General features: G+C 42.2%; 1 protein-coding gene and 1 long non-coding RNA gene across 2 annotated transcripts in view; one reads left to right on the forward strand and one right to left on the reverse strand.

Annotated features, from left to right (window-relative positions):
* birc6 (baculoviral IAP repeat containing 6) overlaps window positions 1-25,070 on the forward strand; it is a 120,454-nt gene that overhangs the window by 90,336 nt on the left and 5,048 nt on the right. The window contains exons 62-67 of the mRNA XM_075473107.1: window positions 7,822-8,044; window positions 9,265-9,410; window positions 12,824-12,934; window positions 13,908-14,125; window positions 17,697-17,858; window positions 24,278-24,355. Coding sequence (XP_075329222.1) covers window positions 7,822-8,044; window positions 9,265-9,410; window positions 12,824-12,934; window positions 13,908-14,125; window positions 17,697-17,858; window positions 24,278-24,355 — 938 coding nt within the window. The remainder of the gene's footprint in view (window positions 1-7,821; window positions 8,045-9,264; window positions 9,411-12,823; window positions 12,935-13,907; window positions 14,126-17,696; window positions 17,859-24,277; window positions 24,356-25,070) is intronic.
* Window positions 46-2,347, reverse strand: LOC142400762 (uncharacterized). The gene is made up of 3 exons (XR_012772966.1): window positions 2,073-2,347; window positions 1,389-1,523; window positions 46-755 (listed from the first exon to the last, which is right to left on the reverse strand). It is a non-coding gene; the product is annotated as an uncharacterized LOC142400762 (long non-coding RNA).

Consider the following 25,070-nt stretch of genomic DNA (forward strand, 5'->3'; position numbering starts at 1 on the left):
AAATGGAAGACAAAACAGCAGAAAAAAGTGTAGAATAGGCCACGTTTTATCTTGTAGGTAAATTGGCTTCATTGTTTTATTACAAACTGAACTTGGCCTTAGATTTCTTGCAGCTGTAACAGACCAATTTTCTATTTAAAAAAAATATCTCCAAAAGTTGATCTGCACATTTTTGAAAGCTTTGCTTTGCTTTTGATGAAGTTGGTTAAAAGTCAAGTGGCAGAGCCCCACCATTTATAGAATTATGTAGAGGTGGATACGCATCAGTTTTAAGAAGGCTCATCGATCCAGTCGTTAAAAAGATCAGATCAAGGCAAAGTTTGAATTTCTCTTCAGGCCACAGAGAGGTCAGTCCTGCCTCGGGGCTTATGAGTTTCCACTCAGCTTGGCACACCCTGGCTCTAGCATAGTCCAGTTCCTGCAGGATCTCCCAGCCCTTTGTTATCTCCCTGGCACATAGCTGTGGTTTGGTGGTATGGCTTCTTCTTCCTCATCCTCTGTCACTGCGTTCACTTTCCTCCAGATGCTCATGTCAAACTTTTATCTGATGTCAGGGTTTATCTTTATCACAATGTGGTGTAGATGTAAACAAAAACAATTACAAATAGGTTGAGAAAAGTGCCAATAATGCCTAACAAAGCCAAGATGGACTCCTCCTGCTCCTCCTTGGCCTCCAGTGTCTGCACATCATCGAGGGTTATGACAGTAGTGCCCATGGTCCTGATTCTCTCCTAACCTGGCAAGGGGGCATTTATCTGGAATAAAAAAAAATATTTATAAGTCCATATAAGGCAAGTATAGAATGCAAGAGTTCATGACATGCTTCTTTCCAAGCTGAGCTGGGCTTCTTTTGTCCTCCCCTCATGCTGCTGGTACACCAGCTTGTGCATGATAGTTCCATAAAACTGCAGTTTGTAGCAATAGCACAACTAAATGCAACAAAAGACTAACTCTGCAGGTTAGTCTCAGAACACCTGCGTTTACCTCCCTTTTTTATCAGCGTTTTCGGACTCGTCCTTGGATTATCTGCAACGAAACTGTTAAATTGCCACCAGTGACGCTCAGTGTCAGAAAAATTGTAATTCAATGTCACTGTTTAGAACCCGCCACATCCACCCATTATTATTTGTCCATTATAATTGACTGCCTCCAGGTCCTTGAAAGTAGCTGCTTTGAGTACAATTCCAACCTTCCATATTTGGACCTAAGGGAGCTGGAGGTTGTTCGGTCTCGATGATTGTGTGAGGAAAAAGGGTAAATGGGATCATTCTGTTCTACGGTTCATACGTAAATGGCATCCTAAAAACTCATGTTAATGGAACTCTATAGTTGTTTGTAAAATGAAATTGAACAAATAAAAAAGGAGGTACAAATGGAAATGGGCTTACCCGAAGCCGTTGAAGGTATATGACATCATCCGGCATGCTTTCGGGGTCCTCGCCGGGAAAATAGTTGTTTCTACACATTCTGCTTATAGAGAGCCACGGGATAAAGGGGAGAGGCTGCGCATGGCGTCACAGTCCCTGTGGTGTGGGCAACAGACAAAGTGATGGAAAGAAAAAAGAAGGCAGTGAAACCTCCATTTATCACTTTGTCACTCTTTGAGTCTACAGCGCCACCTTCAGCAACCCCACCACCACCAACTTCCCTTTAGATTAAGTTGGCCCACTCGCAGTATTTAATCAGCAGGGTTGCATTGCTGCTGCTGAAACACTGGCAGCTCCTGTGAAGGAGGTGAGAAGAAAGCCTCCGTCCCACCTCCCAGCAGTTCCCTCCATCCTCTCTGTCTGCTCCCTCTTTTGAATCCCCCGTTTCTGCTCTGCTCTAACTCCTCCACACAACTCTCCCACCTCCCTCCACAGCATCTCTTCAGGACTACACACTAACTGTTTCCTCGGGACACTTTCCCTCCCTTTCATACTCCTTTAGGGCTCAGTGGAATGAGCGTTTCAGAAAAGCGTATTTCCCATGCCAACACATTGCATGATTGTGTCTGCCGAGTGAGCTGATCGCGCCTCGGTGGCACCCAGCCGCCACCTAGCTGGGGAAGAGCAGGCAGGTCCCCAAATTACCTTAGTGTGGCAGGTGGTATTCCAGAGACGGTGTAAAAGATGAAGAATCCCATGGAGCAGACATCTGGAGAGGCTAACGCAGGCTGAACGCCAGTCGCTGTGTCACAATGGCTCTGCCCCTGCCACCAGTGACAGCAGTGTTCCGGTAGGTGTCCAACACCAGTTAGTCACCGTGGGAGGACTGTGCATTGCATACGCAAACAGAATGTAAAAGCCAGAGAGGGTGGATGGGTCCTGATGGCCGTGGCAATGAAGGAAAAGAAACATGAGAAGGACTGAGGGAGGGGAGGAGGGAGGGAGAAATTATACTGCTCACATTTAGAGACGTCTCCTCCTCTCCCATGGTTATGGGGGCTGGTGGAACACACACACACACACACCCGCGCAGCTTCCACTGAAACAACGGACTAATCAAAAGGGGGGAAATCCCAAAAGGAGGTGAATGCAGCCCCACTGCGCAGCGCTCTGTTCTGTCGAGCCCACCATCAGCTGCTGTGTTATTCTAACAGACGTGCATGGAGGCAAGAGTGGAGGAAGAGGCGGGGGTAACAAAAAGAGGCGACTGGGAAATAAGGGGTGGATGAGGCTGTGTGGCAGACAACGAGGAAGACGGGGAAAAGATTTGGGGAATCTGTTCACACTTATCTCTGATACGTAGCTTCTGAAACAAGGACGCCGTCTGCAGACCGGTCTTCTTTTATGTTTTTAGCTACATTTCCACTGTTTTTATTTCCTGTTGGTACCTTGCTGTCATATATCCCCTCCTTACCCATTTCCTTTTCAATTCCCCAATTAAGCAAATCCGAAGGTATCTTTTCAAAAGCAAAATCAAACAATAGACGACAAACAAGGCTGTGTCGGGTCTAGGGATGGGAATCGAAAACCGGTTCTTGTTGAGAACCGGTTCCCAGTGTTTCAATTCCTTGGAATCGTTTGGCGATTTTGCAAACGATTCCCTTATCGATTCCAGTGGGCGCAAATGACGTCCAGTGCAGTCAACAGTAAACATGGCGGCCAAGCGGTACAAACGCTCGAAAGTTTGGTTACACATCCCTAAAAAAGACGACAACAGGGCAACTTGCAAAGTGAATATTTCACCAAAGGGAGGAAACACTACCAACATGCAGAAACATTTGCACACACAGCATGCAATAACTATGAATGAATGTCGCGTTTTCGATCCGCTCCGGACTAGCGTCGGTGAATCTCAACCCAGCACTAGCAACAACGTTAGCATGTCCTCGGCTAACACTGCAGGTAACTAACTAACAAACAAACACTGCCTATCATGTTAGCAGCATTTGCCTCATTGTAAAACCTGCTATTAGTAACGGTTAAGGTTAAATGAATGCCTTCTCATGCATTACATTTAGATGACCATCACAAGAGCCAGAGGCTGGTGGTACTACCCCCAGTTCACGTCTACCTCCAGCTTCTCCTTTCACCAGAGCAGGGAAGAGTTAAATTACCCAGGAGATGATAGACCAATGTGGACCTCACCGTTGTTGGGTTTGGTTGTTGGGTAAGGTCATGACTCGTGTTACTTCTAAACTAAACAAAGTTGATGCTAATTGACCGGCTTGTTCCCAAAATGAGAATCGATAAAGGAATCGGCAAAGAACCGAATCGTTAAACGGAATCGAAAATGGAATTGGAATCTTATCAATTCCCATCCCTAGTCGTGTCACTCTGATTGTAATTCAGTAGAAGAAGTAGAATATTCTATTCTATTCTATTTATATTCTATTCTTCTAAGATGTTGGTCAGTGATATGAGTGCGTTTGCCAGCTCAGACAGTCAGCAGGCTTCTGATGCAGTCGGCTCATTTCTGTTAGCATTTTTGCTCACTTGCACCCTTCATCTCTTCCTTTCAAATGCACAGCAGAATACCTTTTTTTCTGGCCTTTTTTGTGAGCTTTTAATTTTGTAGGTAACTCTCTGGACAGCTATCTTATTTAATGTATTGCTGTCTTTCAGTAAACACAGCTCATGTGTTTCACCCTAACCCTTCAGAGATCATCGGGCAGTATTCTATTTTCAATGTGCTGAATGGATATTGCTCTGATTTGACTGTTTGAGAATAGTAATTTAAAAAGTTCCTTAAATACGCAAAAACTGACACATTTGTTCCTAACAAACAAAAAAATGTCCCATTGAAAATGTTTTGCAAAGCCAATCATTGGACCTGAGATTTATTTCCTGGAAATTGTTTTTGGTTTTTTAAATAAAAAACCAGGATTACATTTAAAGTGAAACATTTGATCTGAAGAATTACATTTTCTGCTGAATGACCAATGTAAGATTTCAAACTACTATCCCAAGTGGTTTACTTTAAAGACATGTTTAATTAGCTTTTGACCATTTGATGGCAATGGATCTCTGGATCACAAATGTCACAAAGTTTTGGGGTAATCTATCACTTGGTTTCGAAGACATTTCACTTATAAGTAAAGTTTCAGGCCTCTGGTGGCAAAAAAAAAAAAAAAATTTACAACTCAATTCTCCAAAAATCCAGAGATACTATCTAATTTAATGCAATGATTTATTCATTTGATAAAACCAACAATTTATGAATTATAAAACAGACAGTGCAACAACACATCTCATAAAAGTTTGGATGGGGAAACATGTTGCAACTGATTATCAGTAGGTTAACTGGGGACACCAATAATATGAGTGGGTAGAAAAAGAGCTACTTTAAGAGGCAGAGTCATCCATCTTTACTTCTGAGAGAGAGGCACCTGTTAACAGGGCAGCAATTTCAGAATAATCTTCCTTAAGGAAAAATTGTGACAACTTTGAATGATCAATCATTTATAGTACATAAACTGCGACTTTTCATCTTGGTATCTGCACTCAGCCTGCATCTGTGATGGGTCCATTAGTGCCGATGGAACTGGCAACCTGCACATCTGGAAAGGCATCATCCGAGCTGAAAGGTGTATGCAGGTTTCAGAGCAACATGGGATTCTCTCACTGTATATATGATTTTATTTATTTATTTATTTTTCTAGCCTAGCAGGTGTCACACAGAGTTTAGGAAGAACAAGTCGCACATTGACACTGAGCAGGAGCAGGAAAAGGTAGACACAACGGCTCCTGATGATTACATAATGTATTGACATGAGAATTGGGATTCCGTGGATAGATGCCCTCTATTGACACTGGTTAAAAGATTTGAAAGCAGATTAAATCTCTGGGAGGTCTATGTTGTGAAGTTTCGGGGAGGAGGACAGTTGGGATTTCAATATAAATGTAAAGCAGTCTGGGAGCCACAAATAAGAGCCGTGCTATTTATTTTGAGCCTGACACTTACAGCCAAGCACGTGGATCCACAAGTATGTCTAAACACACAAGATAACACCTCTTAGACAAAAGGGTTTGCATGTTGATGCTTTTTCTCTGTCTCGACAGATCCTTCAGTTTGATTGGCTTCTGTACAAGGGCTGCTTCATGCTCCATGATTTAAAAAAAACTGCTGAAAATGAGCCCAACTCTGAGTCACATTGGTTTCTCTCAATTTGTTTTAGGTTTTGAACAAACCACTTCAAAGTGTTCTTCTCTGTCGTAATCACTTCTCATGCTCAAAAAAGCCGTTTGTTTTTTTTTAACCCCACAGCAGGGATCTTTAGGTAGAATGGTGTCAGAAATGGTGTGAAGTGCATAGTTTTTCCAGACTGGAATCTTTTGAATGGTTGTGTGGGTTGTGGTTCCCAAAGGATCATTTTTTTTCATCTCAGCTATGAACTGAAGCAACTTAGCATCTCAGCATTCTATCTCCATTATAGATTGGTAGAAAGGTTCCGGCCCATTCTCACCTTCAGACTGTGAACACAGTAAAAGTTTTCCTCGTACTGTGTGTGAGGACAGCTGGTGTGGGATGGTGATGGGGACGCGGTCCTTGCTGCTGCTCCCTCCCACCCGGAGGGTTCTGTGTTCTCTCCTCCTGGCTGGCAGAGGCAGGACTTGGTCTGTTCTGCTCCTTTCTGTGCATGTTTCCTGCATGTTGCTTCCTTTCCTCAGTAACGGCTCTGACCAAGCCGTTATGTTTCGGGTGTGTCTCTTGGATTTATATTGATATGCCTCGAGGATTATTTTTTTTCTTGGCTCAAATATTTATTTAGTCTCAAGAATGAACACATTAATGATTGTTTGTCATAGAGTTGCTCACTGTGATGAACTACAATGAGAAACGTGTGTTTAGCAATAACTCCAGAATTCATATGCAAACTAAGATCGAATTGCACACAAATGTCTCATAGGATAGAATGAAGTTGTGAGGACGTTTCATATCCAGAGGATCAGATGTCATCTTCTTATTGATAACATAATATTTACTATAGAAATGTGTGAGATTAATGGCAGCCCATGAAAAACCTCTTGTGTAGTCGTACATTTTAATGCATGTACTCATCTGAGGAGAAATACATCATAGCAGCAGGGCACGTCCTTTGGTTCGAAGTGCTTCTCATGGCTGTATACTTATCTCTTTTGAGGCCACAAACACAATAATCCATAATCCCAGGTCCTGGCGATACTACTTCCACATTTCAAATAGATGTACTTCATCCTGGACTTGGAGTGGCACTGTGACCTCAACACTTCCACCTTTGGTATTTGGTACACAATAATTCAGCGTGATTGCTCAGAATAGAAAATAGCTATGCATGTAAACCTTTAATGTATACTTTTGATTCAAATTCTATTTCTAATCCTATTTCTTCTCCCGTTTTGTTTATGCTGATTATTCAGTCGCTCAGGATATATATCATCATTTTCAAATGTGTGAAATGGATTTGTAGTTCCTCTGTTGCCCCTCAAACACCATCAGTGTCACTGAGAAGGAGTTCACTGGAAGCGGTTAAAGCTATGCCCGTCAACTCATTTGAGTTGGAGCAGCATGAGCTAAGGTTTGCATTTACAATGTGGGACAATTTGCAAAATACTGTTTAAACTAAGGTGTTTCTTGGATAAGATTCAGATGTCAACTCACGGAACTCCAGCAACAAAGCAGCATATATAGTCCCAGTTTAATGTCCTCGGTTAGCCACATTCTGCCCCCCCTGCAGCAGATGCTGACTTTCTGCACGGTTTATTTCATGATGATTTCCACTCCATACCTGGCATTTGGCACTGCATTTAGAATTTTAGAATGGTGCTATGTTAACACAATAGTTTAAACCCACCGTATTAAGATTATTTTGCATGTTTACAAAGGCCACAACCAAGTTAAGACTATGATCTCTAAACTCTTGTAAGGTATCGTAAATGTATTGTAATGTTTTTCTTGTTCGACCTTTGGCCAAAGAATTTTCTGCAAAGTGAGAGCTTTCATTTATCAGATGTTTTGGGCTGAATCGGGCTGCAGGGCCGTCCGTGTTCTGCTACTTCAGGCCTTCGTTGTGGGCAGGAAGTAAGAGCTGTCAGATTACAAAGGACCTGTGCAGACTGAATGTCATGCAAACATCGTACACATCTCTCTGCATCCTCCTTTTTTGGTTACTCTTCATCGCATTTAGACATTTTCCACACGTAGCTCTACCATTTTGGAAAAAGTTGTTACACTCTGATCACCAAGCTGCTCATCAGCCTGACATTTAGCTGGAAATCCCTCACCAAGTTGCTTCCTTCAGGTACTACACATCTTTCATGTTTCAGTGACTCGTGTCTCTGCAAACAGTTTTTTTTCCTAGCTAAAGGTTTTGCTGTGCTGAACGGTTGAGAACACAATCTTCTTTTGTCTTTGCAGTGCTGGATATGGCACGCCATGTGCCACTTTATCGGGCACTGCTGGAGCTGCTGAGGGCCATTTCCACCTGCACGGCCCTGGTTCCACTGCTGCTGCCTCTGTCTGGAGACCAGGGGCCAGATGAGGAAGAGGAGGATGAGGAGCACTCTGAGGGCCAGACCTCTGTGGGAATGCTGCTCGCCAAAATGAAGACCTGCGTGGACACGTACACAAATCGCCTCAGGTTCGACCAAAGGAAATCATTTTGATGCAGTTTTAGTTGTCTCTGGTTTTTCTATTTTAGATATTCCAAACTTTTAGAAAAACAGTCCCGCATAGATTTTTCTCTTTTTTGACCTCACACATGATCGGTGATGTTTCGTTCAGTACTTGGATCTACCTCCTTACTAACACTCATTTTTGTCTGCAACACTTCTGAACACGGGATCTTTACATCTCCTAGCTCTTTTATACTTGATGTAAAAATCTACTCCTAGGGCCCTGGAAAGGTCCTTTAAAGGTTTTCTGGGACACGGCTTCAGAAATGCATTGTCTTTCATTCTGGTGTCACTACGGTTAATTTGCCGTCCATGAAATGTGACCACACCATCCACAGATGAGTGAACTCGGCTCCTGTAAACCTCTTTATAACATGCTCTACTCAGGTTTGCATACATGCACACGCATATGTAGCCATATTATAAATGAAGTATCCAAGGATATTTTTATAATGTGCCGGTTATCAATGTTGCAGTAGGCATCCTACTGGCAGCACGATTCATTTACGATACCAGAGAAAGAAAACCTAACAATTCCTAGTTATTCATAGTCAATAAAATAGTTGGCTTATTAAGCTGTCATATCCCAAAGTAGTTGGCAGATATCCATCATTTAAAAGTTTAGCACGTCTATGTAATTATCACAGGAATGTCTGATTTAAGACAGAAACATTTCCTTAGCTTGTTTTAGATGAATAGACTTTTTAAAGCATGGTCCACCCACTTTAAACACGTTCCCAGTGAAACCTAAAGGCTTAGAAATCTACACCCACACACAGAAAGTTTAGTGAAAGAAGAGGCTGAGGGCAAATGGCCCAGCAGTGAGACTGATCACTTTGGATTGTCGGAGGCTATTTAGTGTGTTTAAGTTCAGCAGACGGTCTGGACAGAATTGGCACCATGAAGGCAGGAGCCAGCTCCCAGGGCCAGGCCATCATCTATTGTTGAGGGATTCAGGAAGAAGGGTTCAGAGAGTCTCCAGCGACATTACTGGGTGGACTTAGCAGTTTATTTCAATGAAGATTGCCTTTTGCAGTACACACATTAATATTTGCACGATTTAGAGTGTGATGCTTGATTTCAAACTACAAATGTTTACCCTTCTCACACCCAAACTTGTGAAATGCAAAGGATCAAACCACCCCAATCACCACCGTATGGATGGGTGTCATTTTGTGTGTTCCAGGTCAAAAAAAGATAAAAGTAAGGGTGTGGTGAAAACGGATGGCTCGGACACCGAGCCGGAGGGTTTGACTCTGCTGGTGCCAGACATCCAGAGAACAGCTGAGATCGTCTATGCAGCTACGACCAGCTTACGACAGGCCAACCAGGGTATGGATACACATCGCTTTATTCCCCAAGTCTGTAGAATTTTCTTTCACAACAAACCCAGTGTTATGTCAGATTTGTTTTGAGATCTCATTTTAGAGACTTCTGTATTTTTTGTCTCCACCCTTTGTCTGACTTCTAGCGTCTGTTGCTTTTATTTCCCATCTTATTTTGATTGGAGTTATTTCGCAAGATTCCAGCGGTGAAATCTTTCTCTCTTCATGTGTTCTGTCCTGCCATCTTGGTGTAAGGACATGAAAAGTTTAGCCTACCAAGAAGTCCCCTGATTTTAATTTAATTTAACAATTTAATTCCAGTCAGGGATATCATTGCACTGTGTTTTTTAAAGTTGAACTGGGGCCAAACTCTTCTGATGTTGTTCTTGTGGTTTGCAGCGGACTTAAATTCATCCTCAATTCTTAGCATCTCCTCTGCCTCTTTCTTGAGCCACATTCAGAAGATAAATATTCTGTTCATGTTGTATCGCAAGATTCAGATTTTGAATATTAGTCAAAAGTGAAGTACACATCACACACAGGGTAATAAGGAAAGACATTTTTTCCAACCACTCATTAGTCATGTTAAAGAGGCAGTGCCATCAATAAAATGTCCACCACAGGATGAAATATTACTCCTTCCCCATTACCTTGTAGCTACACAGTGCACGCCATCAATTATCCACCACCCACCCATTTCTTCGAGCTTTCTCCAGAGGATCTTTTATGCTCCGTCCACATATGCGGCCATCTAACTGATCACTGAGGTGGGCAGTTGGCCATTAGGTCTGATGGAAAAGTGCAAGTGAGATAACGGGTACATATAAAGATCAATGTTATGTTATGTCTCTTCATGCAGAGAAATCTATACGTTACAGACGAGTTGGATGGTGTAGAGCTTGTAGCAAAGGAGCGTTGACAGATGTATAATCATTGAATTAGTAAAGGGGCTTTAACAAATATCTCTGAGAGAAGTCCTATTTAAACAGGAGGAGGATGAAGGTTCATGGTATGAACAGGATAGATTCAGATATCTGCTGCCCCTCTGTCCTTATGTACTGTTCTTATTCTTCCATGGTGGATTGTAGCTTTGTTCTGTTGATATGCTCTGATGTTAAATACTTCAAAATGAAATCTTGATTTACAAACTGTGGTTAAACGTCTCTGGTCAAGACAGGGATGATCGAAATGTTCAGTTGTTAGAATCCTGACAAAAAGATACACCCCTTAAACTAAGGCAGTAAGTAGGGGTGGGAATTGTTAAGAATTTAGCAACTCCGGTTCCATTATCGATCACGCTTATCGATGCTCTTATCCATTCTCATCCAATTGTATATGGTACAAATCAGTTTGGTTGCAGTAACACTTTAATTTCAAGTATGCACCAACATTTTATCTATTTTGATCTCTGTCATTTTACTTTCCCCTGCCTCAATGAAAGGGGGAGCTACAGGTATGCGGGAGCCTGCCTCTGAGCCTGTCTCATGGGAGATGGGCTTGTTTCCTGCCGTTTCCATAGTGATAGCGGCGCGCCAGAGAAATTTATAGTCTAACTTTTTTTCAGCGTGAGAATTACGTGAGGAGTGCGTGACAAAAGACCGAAAAGCATGACTGTCACGCTCAGGCTGTGACTGTCAAAGGCTGTGTTCGAAACCGCATACTTCTCCTACTTCTCCTACTGCTAACTTTTTGAGTTGGTATACGAGTTTGAGTAAGAGAGAAGTTCCCGGGTGCATACTAGATTGGCCGAAATGTTGGGTATGCATCATGAGGTTACTACTCATACTCAAACTACCCAAGATGCAACGTAACGTGACGTCGCCGATCGTCATTTCCTGTCAAAACGCCAGTTTCAAGCTAGCTACAACAAGCATAGGTTCACTTCCTGTTTTCAAAACAAAAGCACCATATGATCGTAATGGCTTTCCCTATGATAAAAGGCAACGGGTATTTTATTTTGTGAAAATAACCGGAAGTGCGTTGCTCACTGCGGCTAGCTTTAGTAGCGCCGAATTCTTTTTTGTCAGATTTTCAACACGTTGGGGATCTAAACGACTACTTTCTCGCCTGAAAATGTTTCAAATGTTGCTAAAGTTTACAGAGTTTAGAGTTTAAGCGAAATCAGCTTCAGGCCGGCTGTTTCGGCTCGGGCAGGAGCGAAATGCATTGTGGGTAAACGCTCTGCATACTGTCTGATCGATGAGTATGCCGTATGGAAGTATGTAGTATGCGGTTTCGAACACAGCCAAAGACTTTACATTTGTGCATTTGTGTGTAACTGCATGCTGTGTGGTCAAATGTTTCAGCATGTTGGAGGTATTTCCCCCTTTGATGTGATCAAAGCTCTGCACGTGTTGCAGCTGGCCCCAGTATTGTCCTTTTTGGTGAAAAATAACCAAACTTTGGTGCGCTTCTGCCTCGATGCCATGTTGGAAACATTCTGAGCCAAAATACATGCGCGCACATGACGTCATCGCTCAAATGCGTCAGGCGTTAGCAGAACCTATAAACGGGATCGTTAGGCAGGCGGATTAACAAACTACTGGGAGAACGAGTCCCATCCCTTGCCAGTAAGGCTCGGCTGTACTTCAGCACTGGCACAATTTTTTGTGCTTTTAGCTCAAAGCTCTTGCATGAGAAGAATAAAGAAAGAATAATTTTGGTTTCCAAATACTTCAAGGTCTAATTGGATGTATAAGGAATGTTAAGACCTTCCTGGCATTACTAAAGGTCAGTGCAATTTGTGTCTTTAATTTTGTCTAAACCTCTTGGACTAAATGTCCTAATGTCCTCTTTTCAGAGTTCAGTTAGTTTCAGAGCCTCCATTTGAGATGTTATCTCTTGGAGCCTTGACCACAGCAATCCTCACTTTAAATGAGCTTGTTTTGTTCCAGTCGATCTGTGCTGATCTGAAGCCAGGAAATATCCAGGACTACTGCAGTTATTGATGTGGGAATTATTTCCATGGAAAAAAGGCTGTTGTGTATTTTTTTTTAATTGCAGTGAAGTAAAGACATTTCTGCAACATTTCAAACAAAAACTGAGCATTCTTGCCTTGATGAATGCTGCCATGTGGTTGTTCTTTTTATGGGTGTGTGTGCTTTAATGTGTCAACGTATATGGGCCAAGATTTCAGATATTCACTTCCTAATGAAGCTTTTTTTTTTTTTATAGAATAGAAAATGAGTTTATTCATTCCCAAAGGGAAAATGATTTTGTTGCTATATCATATATAATATATACACTGTACTGTATATGTGCATGTATATACACATTGTTGTTAGATAGCCTTGCGGCCGTCCAGCTGGCTTTGCAGCATTTTCACAAAGCTACTGATTTTTTTTTTTTTTTTCTCCCAGAAGTTGTTCTCTTTTTTTCACTCTGGTTTTTCTTTTTTTTTTCTCCCCACTTCAACTGTAGAGAGGAAGCTGGTGGAGTCTTCAAGGAAGGTGTCGAGCAGACCCAAGCCACTGTCCATACTTCGCTCTCTGGAGGAAAAATATGTTGCTGCCATGAAGAAACTACAATTTGGTGAGCTTATTTGCTTTTGTGGGTTTTGTTTAATACAGTATCACTTTTGTAACTTTATACACTGTCGTGGGAAAAAAAGAAATTGAAGTGTTTAATATATTTTATTTGTCCTAAAATGGAAAATGATTCGGCAGCATAAAGCATCCAAACAGAAACGGCATTGTGTAGAGTTATTGATGTAAGGATGACCTCCCTGTACCATTCAGTGTTGCAGCACATCTGAAGAAGCCTCTGACTGAATGCACTTTTTCATTTGGTTTGATTTTTCCTCCGCACAGTTTGCATTCTTTATCAGTTTGTTCAGTTTCTTTGAGTCTCTGATACTGCTGCCCCAACAGATGCTGCAAAGCAGATTGCACTTCCAGATGTTCTCAGCAGGTATCCCCGCCTGCTGTTACGGTGTTGTTGTCCCCTCTTTCCTGTCCTCAACCCCAGCCCGTTGAGGCAGATGACCACCCTTACTGGTTGTGGTTCTGCAGGAGGTTCCCTTCTGTTAAAAGAGAGGTTTTTTTTCCCGTTGTCTTGTGCACGCTCAGGGTGGGGACTGAACTGAAGACAAGCTTTGATTTAATCTGTTGGTTTCCTAAGCGAGGCAAATTGTTTTTTATGTGCATTGTATGAACTGGACTGATGTGGAGTTCAATCAATTTGATTCTGTTGGATTATGATTAGACTGCAGTGAATTAAAAGTTTTTTTTATACCTTAAATCAGACCACAAATTTGAATGAAATTCAGTTACATCATAATATCCAGTGAATGATGTGTCTTTGTGCAGCCTGTTTTAATTGTCATTATTACACTGGTTCCAGGCAAAGTGTTGGTTTCCAGTGGTCTGTAAACAAAATAAATGCATTTGAAGTTGGTATGTGAAATGTTACAGGACGTCTTGATTGGTTGACATATGCCATCAGACACAGGGATGGTTAAAGGACTCTATGGTTAAACCCTCACTCTTGTCTCCTCTCCATTCAGACACCTTTGAAATGGTTACAGAGGATGAGGAGGGGAAGCTGATGTTTAAGGTCAACTACCACTACATGTCTCAGGTTAAGAACGCCAGCGACACAAACAGCGCCGCCAGATCTCGACGCCTGGCTCAAGAGGCAGTGACCCTGTCCACCTCTCTGCCCCTGTCATCCTCTTCCAGCGTGTTTGTCCGCTGTGATGAGGAGAGACTGGACATCATGAAGGTAAGGTGGCACATCGATTTCTGAGAAGAAGCCATGAAGCTACATGTGATATCCAATCAACACTTCCATAAAAATGTTTGTAAAAATGTGCTTCTGCCATGCAACCGCTTCAGTGACATTTAATAAATGGCTTTCACTTCGCAAGCTGATTAATGGCAAAGACTCATCTGCTAAATGTCAGAATTCTCATCTGTTCAACTCGATTTTTGAGTATTCTGAACATCAAAATGGAAACGCATTGTCAAAATGCAGCTTATCATCAGTATAATTGTAACTTTAAGTAAAATGGTAATACATGACTCATAAAACTTTTGTTTTGAGAGTATATAGAGAGAGTATATATAGATTGAGGTATAGCACAGCACAGTTTTGTTACACAAGCATGTTCATGTACCAGAGTTAAGCCTCCAAGAATAGCGTTGCCTACAGCAGCAGAAGTGGGACTGGTGAGGTGGAACCTTCATGACCTTTGAGGGGTCAGTACATTGTCATACTTCACCCCTGCTTCCTTCCATTTGGACCCAAGCAGCCCAATGCATCGGTCCACTTCTGCCCCAGTGGCTGAGTTGGGATTAATCCTTCCACACCAGAGCTGCCTTACCTGAGAGCAGAAAGTGGAAGCAAGTGTTCTCTCTATGTCAGAATAATGTTTTAATTCCTTCAACACTACTCAAAGGTTAGGTTAGCCTGTGTCTGAAAGTAAATCCCCTTCCCTCTTCATCCTAAAAGGTGCCCTGTTTAGGTGATGTGAGTTCCTCAGGCTCACTGAAATGATATTCAATGTGTCTGTTGTTCAGATGTGCTGGACTCAGGTCGCATAAGTTTATTAAACTGAAAAATCTGAAAACGTGATCCGGCAGTCGTCGCACCTTAAAGTGAGACTTACTCTGTGATGGAGCAGCCAGTTAGAAAGTATTGTGTAAAAGTGAATGTATTACTTCAAAAAAATCGAGCCCTCTGTTATACATAAGGCTGACTGGCCATCACGGCTGGGCTAACCTTAGCTAAAGTGAGCTGTGATCTAAAACATTTGATGCATTTTGAAGCATTAAAGGTCCTATGGCATGAAAATAAATGGAGGCTTTTATATATTTTTATAGGCTTTAGTGGACCCCTAATACTGTATCTGAGTTTTTTTCCCCAAAATTCTGAATTACAGTCCCAAAAATGAGCTTTCCTTGGGATCCTCAGAATGAGCTGTTTAGTGGGGGTGTGGCCTTACTTACGCTCGTGGTACCTTGCGCAAATGTTTTGTGAATCGCTATGGCACGTAGATGGCACGGCAGCCCTATGCCGTAAAACTAGCGAAACCTGTTGAAATGAGCTTACTTTGACAATATGACGAACTAGTTACTGAACAACTCTCCTAACACAGTCAAACATCAAGCAAGTGCTACACAAGACCCAGCAAAAAAGGCGTGCGTGAAGGGGAAAGCAGGAGTGAGGATTTTGACATTCTCAGCTGATTGCTCTGGTTTGCAAAGATGCACGTAGCGCGAGTCATTTCAATCAGGGGAAAGGCAGATATCGTGCGCGCCATAACACCAACAGCAGGACGGCTATCAAAACAACAAATAAGTACACAACACTCGCGTTACACTAAATGAGGTGTCCACTCGCATACCTCATGCTATTTACCGTTACATTAGCGACAGTGACCGAGCTATTAGCTGCAGAGCTAACGACACAGACAGACTGACCGTTTTGACTCTGGAACCATGAATGAATCATTATCCTGATGAAATGCACTGAATTTGCGGATTCATTCTTCTTCAGGAAGCTTGAAGTAGGGGGTTTTGGTCTAAAATGAGCGAGCTAACCATCTCATGGGCATGCAAACACCTCCAACAGCAGTTGGCAGAGATAAGAGCTTGCAGATGCTATTAGCTGCATAGCCAGCCGTTAGCTAACGTTAGCTGCTAACGATACAAACCCTTTCCTGTGGTAACAAGCTATGTAACTATACTGTACATACAGGAAAGCAACACAATAATAGAGCGTTAAATTACTTACTCGGGAATGTGATCCTTCCCCAAGTGAGAGACGAATGGAGCAGGAGATTGACAGGCGGATCGGTGCGGCGTCTGCAGTGGTCCCGTCATGGTGAAGAAGGAGCTGAGCCAGAAGGCGAAGCTCTCGATTTACCGGTCAATCTATGTTCCTACCCTCACCTATGGTCACGAGCTGTGGGTAGTGACCGAGAGAACGAGATCGCGAATACAAGCGGCTGAAATGAGTTTCCTCCGCAGGGTGTCTGGGCTCTCCCTTGGGCTCGGTATTAGCCCAAGTTCTGGAAACATTCGTCTGTGAAATATTTGGCGTACACATACACAAATCTCTTGGGTTCTGTCGTCACTTTCCCAGAAAAAAACCAAATCTGTCCACTGGCTCTTTAGAGGTTCTGATGCAGGAGCTCTAAACAGATTTTTTACGTACAGAGCGATGAGCTGGCCAAAGAGCTGTGGGTGGGGAAAGGCAGTTTATTGGCTCTGGGTGGAAACAGCCTCCACGTCATAACAGGTGCCACGTCATAAGCGGCGGCTTTCCCGATCAGGCCACCTGCATGGTCACATTTCCAAAGGCGGAGAATAATTTCCAGTGCATGGTTTAGGTCTATCGTCATTTTTAGCCACTGGGGGACCGCAGGCAGGCTAGAGGAACTCATATTAATGTTAAACAACCTTAAAAAGTGAAAATTTCATGCCATAGGACCTTTAACAAGTATTCATCAAAAGTAGTGCTTTTTTATTTCAAGTGCAACATTCCAGAGCAGAATTTCAGATCATTCAGCAGGAGCCTCATCATCGCCCACTTTTCCATCTTTAAATGTTTAAGTGTTTAAAGGACGAAATAAGGCTGCTACCAGTGACGCAGACACACCAGTGCACATTTACCAATCAGAAGGCTTTGCTTGGCTTAAAGGACCAAGCACAAGTTGGCCTTACTTATATCGAAGGCTAACCCTTCCTTGATCTTCATCACTAGCTTTCTTGTCACACCAGTATCTGAATAAACAGTGCTGCTACAACTATTTTTATGTTTTCTAACTATTTGTTAAGCAGGTTTTATTTAGAAATAGAATTTTTTTTTGAATTGCCAGTTCTTAAATCAGAGTCCCGTCCTGTAATTGGATGATATTCAGTAATATTCGTGTATCATTTAAAAGAAAAGACAAGATTTTTTTTAACATCCTAGCCTTGCAGACTTGAGAATTTGCACTGATATCTGTAACCATAGTGCAGCCTTACACATTGTTTTTAGTGTCTGTAAGCTAGTTAAGGGTTGACTGACTGAATAGAAGTACAGTTTAACAAAACCATGATAACAAATACAGCACCCTTTTTTCAGATGACTCCCTCATATTAAAGATCAATGATGGTTGATATCTTTTCTCTATAAAGTTAACCTTATTCATTCACTAAAGACATAAAAAGGATTTGCTTCCAAATGATTGCTGTAGCTACAGTTGGTCTCTGCAGTTTCCCCCTTCGACTCATTTGTTCTTTACATAAAGGGTGGGGGAACCTGAAAGTTTGTCTGTATTAAAGCTGCTCCCCTCTCACACGTACAGGTTCTCATCACAGGCCCAGCTGACACTCCGTACGCCAACGGCTGCTTCGAGTTCGATGTGTATTTTCCCCAGGACTACCCCAACTCCCCACCGTTGGTTAATCTGGAGACCACAGGTGGACACAGTGTGCGCTTTAACCCTAACCTCTACAATGATGGCAAAGTAAGCAACTTTTCATCATTTCAAATGTAAATGTACTTTATTTCTACAGCCCTTTACAGACAATCCTTACAGTGTACCAAAGTGCTTTACAGCAGGTAATAAATAAAGAGAAGAAAGTAAAAACGATAAAAGAACAGTGAAAGCAACAAAATCAAATAAGATCGAATAAGATAAAAGTGTCATCATACTACTGGGTATTAAAAGCAATCCTAAATAAGTAGGTTTTTAGCCTAGATGTGAAGCGGCCCAGGTCAGAAATAAGACGCAGCTGGACGGGGGGCTTATTCCAGAGCCTGGGGGCAGCTTTGGGAAAAGGCTCGCTCACCACAGGGTTTGTGTTCTGACCTGGGCACTTCCAGCAGAAACTGATCTGTTGTAATGAGTGTTAAACTCGACCGGGGTATTTAACCGGGACAATCCCAAACGTCGAAATGATTTCATTTTGACAGTATTTTGTGGAAAATAAACATTTGAATTGTTCTCCTATTATTTGAACACTTTGTATTCTTTGTATTTCGGCTAACTTATGGCTTTTATTTAAGCTCAAACCTGATTTTAGCCTCTTTCTAATAGTAAGATTTTGCCTTGCCTCTGTCTGATATCTGTCAAAATGTATTCTATTACCAGCAGCGTAAGAGATCTGATTTGCACAAATACACTCATCAGAACACTTTAACCTGCCTGTCCTGTTCAGGTTTACATGCTTGGCTGACACATATTTGGGTTTGCCTTTCATTTTCATACATGTCATGTGACATGCTATTCAATATTTAAGATCACTTTAATATCAGCCATAGACAACTTCCACGGTAGTTTTGTTTTCATCCACCGTTGCACCACCAACAGTCACAGGGAGCTGATGCAGAATGGCTTTTATGATGATGAAAAATGGATTTGGGTGAAGCGCTCACATACAGCCCGCTTACACTGCAGCCCTGCACAGTCTTTATGTGCTCTCACCATGGCCAGGAGGGCTGTGATGGAGCGCACAGAGGAGATGGTTAGGTTAGGTTTTGGAGCTTTGCACTGCATGAATTGGTGCACCACATTGTAATAGCATCAGTGATGTCAAACTTCTTTGAGCCTGCAGCTATTTTTTATTATGCACATCAGGCATAGGGCAGTCCAGCTCTTTTTAATCCTTGAATACAGACGAGAGTGTTCTCTTTGGCTCTTTGACTTCCCTGGTTATGTACTGACTATTCTAAAAAGGTTGACTTGCAGTCTAACATATGCATCTCAACTGACTGCATAGTAATAATAATATATAAGTTTTAAGTTTATTAGTGGAAAGAGACATATCTTCAGGCCGTTCCTCCAGCTCCACTTGTAGGTTTTGAAGTATTGAACCATCATATCTAAAGAGCTTAAAGACTGTCAGATGTCCAGCTTTAATTTAAATGTGACATTTAGATCCAGACGTATAAGAATCTGTTGTGTTCGTCCACCGATGCCCTGACTTCATTACATTAAAGCTGCCGTCGGCAACTTTTTTTTAGTCATATTAGCTTGAACTGTCATGGGATTCTGGAAGTAGAATATTAAATAGGCTGTTTAGCTCCCTCTAAAGCCTGTAATCGTGCTTGCAAAAATCGAGCGCTCCCGGCTGTTTTTAATCAATCACATTAGGTTTATTATTTATCTATTATCTGAGCAGAACAGTCACCAACCACGTCTTCCATGCTGAGCGTGAGTCTACCCCCAGCTTATGTGCACTCACACTGGTGTGAACTCACGTGCACAACCTCGTCCACAGAGGGGGAGGGGTTTGGGGGGCGATTCGGAGCTTGTTAGAGGGTTAGAGGTTGGGGGAGGGACCTGAAAGTTGTATCAGTTCGAATTTTCCGACTTTAGACTCAGAATTTTGAAAACCTGCCGATGGCAGCTTTAAGAAGCTGGAGTGGAAATGCTGACGCTCCCCCCATTAGGCAGCTGTTGACAGTCCACATGTATTTCCCTGTTGCTTCCTGACAGCTGCTGTAATAAACTCCCTGGGAGGATGAGCTGTTTTCTTACGTGGACACATGAGATGTTCAGGGGAAATTGCACTTAGGGGGGGCGAAGGCGAGTGTTTGTGAAAGTGCGTTCTTTTTCCAAAGTTGTTGTCAACTCGAGTATATCCCAGCGGGAGGCTTTGTGCTGGAGGTGTGCTCTCCCGGCTGGAAATGGCGAGGATAGTGCCGGGGAACAGGTGTCCCACAGGAGGCAGCACAACAACACAACAATAGCACAACAACCTTAGAAAAACAATTCAATTCATTTTTATTTATATAGCTCCAAATACAACAAATGTCATCTCGAGGCACTTAGATAATAAAGTCCAATTCAAGCCAATTGGAATTAATTGTAATCATAATTATTCATAAAATAATCCAATTCGTTCATATAGAGCCAATTCAAAAACAATTTCCTAGCTAAGGAAACCAACAGATTGCACTGAAACTTTTTTTTTTTTCGGTCCAATCTCCCAAACAGATGAGGCTCATTGGGCCTAAAAAAAAAAAAAGTTTGGTTCCTGTTGGTTGTCAGTTGATGTCATGGGTAGGTAGGGAATTTATTTTATTTTATTTTATTTTATTTTATTTTATTTTTTTCCAGTGGCAGCGAGTGATAGGTAGTTTTTAAAAAAAAAAAAAATTAATTACTGCAGCAATGGATACTCCCAGCATGTTACACACACACACACACACACACACACACATTTTTATATGAACAAAATATGTAGTCGATACAACCTGGACCATTGGCATTGAAGACATCTCAAGCAATATTTCATAAATAAATGTAATAGTTTAGTTAAAGTGTCACTCTGGTTAGGGGTGGGCTGTATGCACGGTATCATACCTTATGCGGTATTTTTCACCAACGGTAGAGATTTTTGGTATTTTTTTGCCATACCTCATGAGTCCTGTAGATGGCAGTAATGCAAAGTTTTGAACATCCGCTTGGATATGCCGGGCGACAGTAATCGCAAGACAAGGTAACACGAGTAATTTGTTTTACCACCTGCGGGCTAACCATGCTCCGGAATATGAAATGAGTCAAAGCCGGTGTTCTGTCGATTTGTCCTACTTGTCGAGAATTGCTACTATGCGGTTTTGCGCATGCGCCGAGCCGATTTTCTAAGTTTCGTTTTCACGCCCATAATGTTTTGCTACCCTGCGTCTTGGTGTGTAACGGTAACATCCTCAAAATCCTGATTATTTTCTCTTTTGGAAGACATGCAAAGTAATAAAAAACTTATCGTATTAACAAGCAGTTAGCTTAACATGCACAAATGGGGTGTCTGAAACATGACGCATATTTGAGCATGTTGAATAAGTGGAAGGCGCCTATGAAAGTTACGTTATCCAAGAGGCAGCGGCTTTTCTCTGAGTTTATTCGAGGAAATGTACCTTTTCTTATTTTTTAAATATAAATGTAACGTATATATTTTTTATATTTCCTGTGTTTTCTGTTTTGTACAATACATTTCATTTAATATTGCTGCAAACATCCTGATTGAAAGTGTTTATTTGGTGCTATGGTAACCACTGAGAAACTGTTCTGTTACCATAGAAAAGTACCATACCGCAATATATACCGTATATCGTCAGTGGCTCAAATTTTACCGGGGTATACATTTTAGGCCATACCGCCCAGCCCTAACTCTGGTGTTCTGCGACTCATAGCCCTGTTGTCCAACATTACTGCCTGCTATTAGTAGGAAAAACAATGAGAACATTTGGTACAACTCAGAGCAAATAGAGCTCTGGCAGCTAAAGCTAACCTATTCATGGGACATTTAAACTGAAACAAAAGCCAACTGGCCCATTAGGTAAGCTTTAGCTACCAGGTCACTATTCGCTCTATATTGTACCACATTTTCTCATTGTTTTTTCTACAGACAGCACATGGTGACCTCGAACAACAGGGCTATGGGTTGATTAACACTGGAGTTCCACTTTAAGTTAAATTAAGGAAAATACAACTACCGGGCCTCTTTAAACCACATGAACACTGCTCATTTCTGCTTGCCTTAGGGTCTGGCCACAATGTGCTTTTTTCCAGCCCCAATACAAATGTGGCAGCAGGCCAAGACCATTTTAAATTTCAATAACAGGGCTGGGCAGGTGTTGCCTTGAGGCCCGCCACAGTGTGCACAAAGATCTTTCCTCCCAAAAGGTGCCCGGTAGTAGGCCAGCTCTATGGGATCACCACACGAGAGAGACAGCCTGATCTGCACAGTAGATGAAAGTTGATGTTTGGGCTCCAGGATGTAACTCCCACATGTATAATCCATACCATCATCTGACGGGGCCTCTGCCAGTGTGGCCTGGTGGCGAGAGGAGAGGAGGCGCATGGAGTAGATCACTCTGGGTTTAGAGCATTCCATACAGCCGACTACTGCCCGTGCATGTTGGGCAGTAAACAGCCCAGACTCTTTCTGCTGCTTCTCCAGTGCATCCGACAAGAAGAAGTCAATGCACGCAGCTTGTTTGTGTTTGTGGGACTGTTGAGCAGAAGGTCAATGGCTATTCAAGTTAACATTGTGACTAACATGTAGCTTCTACTATTCTGCCTAACACAAAACAATTGAAATATTTTTTTTATATATTATGTAGCCTATATATATTCATAAAAATGATAATGATAGTATGATATGAAAAATATCTCATTTTTTGCAAAACATTATGGGCGTGAAAACTAAACTTAGAAAATCGGCTCGGCACATGCGCAAAACCACAAAGTAGCAATTCTCGACAAGTAGGAGAAATCGACTGAACACCGGCTGCCGACACAAATGAACAAGTGCACTGCTTGACTTCTTCAAGGACATTTTCGAAAGATTTCCTACCCAATCTTACAATTTTGTTTGTCACGTTACTGCATGGACAAACATTGGAGACCACGCATATATCCATCTTTCTCCCGCAACCATATAACACGCGCTACCGACCCAGTCTGCATGCAGATCTCACGTGAAGTCGTTGTTTTCCCGAGAGCATGCGCTCATCCTTGTACAGGATGAAGAGGTGCTGTACAAAAATGTAATTATAGTTATAGTAATGTATTTGTTCTTTTTTCCCCCAAGCTCATAAAATAATTTGGGTCGCACGTAAATTGACAGGGTCGGTCGGAAACCGGAACCAAAAAAAATTTTTTTTAGGCCTTATACTGCATGCATCTGTCTGACCAAAAGGTGCGAGAGGAGTGCAGCACACAGCTCAGCAGAAAGGACAAACGTGCACGCACTCAGGCCCACAGCAGCAGCAAAGGCTCCGGAATATTCATACGTTCTTACATCGTCTCACCCGCGGATGTTCTGGACACATCTGTAGAGAGCTGGTTGGGGAATCTCTGCAGGAAGTCTCAGGGCTCCAGCCTAACTTTTTGCATTGGTTGCACTGGTGCACCCAACTTTCTTGGGTACACCAGCACAAAACTTAGGTGCACCCAAATTTTTGACTGTATCGCCTTCAACACCACAGTTTTCCAGGTTCACTCTCTTTTTAAACATAGCTGCCTGTCTTTTTAGGCCATATTGACCGGTAAATGATTGACTAACAATCTGGTCAACATAAAGTTCTTTATTTGAAGCACAATTCTACAAGACGGGTAACTAACTGAAAAGTGTTGATGCTTAAAGTGCTTCATTGAGCTGAAATGTAAACTTCAAACATCTCAAGATAAATTAAATTAAAAAAATCTGAATCAAAAGCGCCAGAAATGCTTTCTTTGAGGCAGCATAAATTCCTAAAACAAATAAAAAGATAATACCATTTACTTCCCAGATCAAGAGTTTATAATGCAATCCACTTTTGACCTTGCTTCTCATGTGCCACTGGTTGGCAACATTTCAAGGACATTTAGGGACTGCAGTGCATGTGTGGAAATGGTGTTCGTGATAGAGAAGCAGGCTGCAACTCAGCAATGAGCTATGGATGAATGGTGAGAAGGAGGAAAAGCTTTTTGTTCCACATACTGGAAAGCATTCTAACGGGCATTAATGGGAACACTTTCAAACCTGAATTTATAGATGCTATACATGGGCACGTTCAGGGAAGCTGTGTAAATGCTTTGAAAACGGCTGAACATTTCCTGATTTGCTTTGGTCCCGTCAACACTGTAACGAGTTTGGTGTAACCTCATCCGAGGATAGAAAAACCTTCTCCCGTTCTGAGACTTCAGCTGCATTTTTACAAGTTACACAAGATACTAAGTTTAGTAAGTTTTTGTCTCACGGTATTTTGATGGATTGTTTCACAGACTCAGGTGGGATGTTTTATCCCAGCTGAGTGAAACTACCGTACTTATTTCCTCATAAGCTGCCCAAAGACATTTGGCATCTGTCTAACGGCTGTGTGAAGCTTGAACATTGCTGTCTGTGCTTTATATCTTGCTCTGCTGATACTGACCCCACATGTGTATTCTTACAGGTGTGTTTAAGTATCCTGAACACGTGGCATGGGAGACCAGAGGAGAAGTGGAACCCTCAGACCTCAAGCTTTTTGCAGGTAAGAGGGAAATCCATCACAGGACTGGTGTCTGAGTCTTTGTGTCACAGGCCATAGGTCATCAGTGTCCTGGCATTACACCCCAACTAGCACTGTATTAGTGGGCTCAGTGTTTCCACGGCTGACATAAAGTGGAGTTCTTCTTCTGCTTCGCATTTACAGATGTTTCCATCATCTTAAAACCTTGCGGGGTATAGACTGTGTCCGCAGCACATAATGTAGAGCACTAAGGAGTGTGGAAAATGATTCCCAGGGTTATGGATGAACACCAAAGTTCTTTAGCTCAGCATGTCTGAACACACCCACACCATTATTTGGTTGCCTGTCATGCCCATTCATTTTCAAAATATATTGATCCAACAACAAGCAAGCTTGAGCCCTGGAAATGGAAAGGGATCTGTCCCATTTTTTTTTCTATCCAATTTCCTCATTTGCAAGAGTGGAGAGTGCATAGAGATGTCTCCATTGATTATCATTCTAGTTAGCATGCTGTAGATCAATAATGGTAAATAAGGGGGTTGGTGGATCAGAGACGGGGGACCGGGCTGGAATCAAGTGATTGTCATCAGGGAATGGACATCATTTGAAATCAGATGAGACAGTTCAAGATTCAAGATGGCGTTAGTTGAAGGTTATTTGTGTCCATTTGATGGAGCATTTTCAAGTTCATCCAGCTCTGGCATAGCTGGGGCCAGCGGGCAGGCCTCCAAGTCCA

Source organism: Odontesthes bonariensis, chromosome 2, assembly GCF_027942865.1.
Source record: "Odontesthes bonariensis isolate fOdoBon6 chromosome 2, fOdoBon6.hap1, whole genome shotgun sequence".
Lineage (NCBI taxonomy): Eukaryota > Metazoa > Chordata > Actinopteri > Atheriniformes > Atherinopsidae > Odontesthes > Odontesthes bonariensis.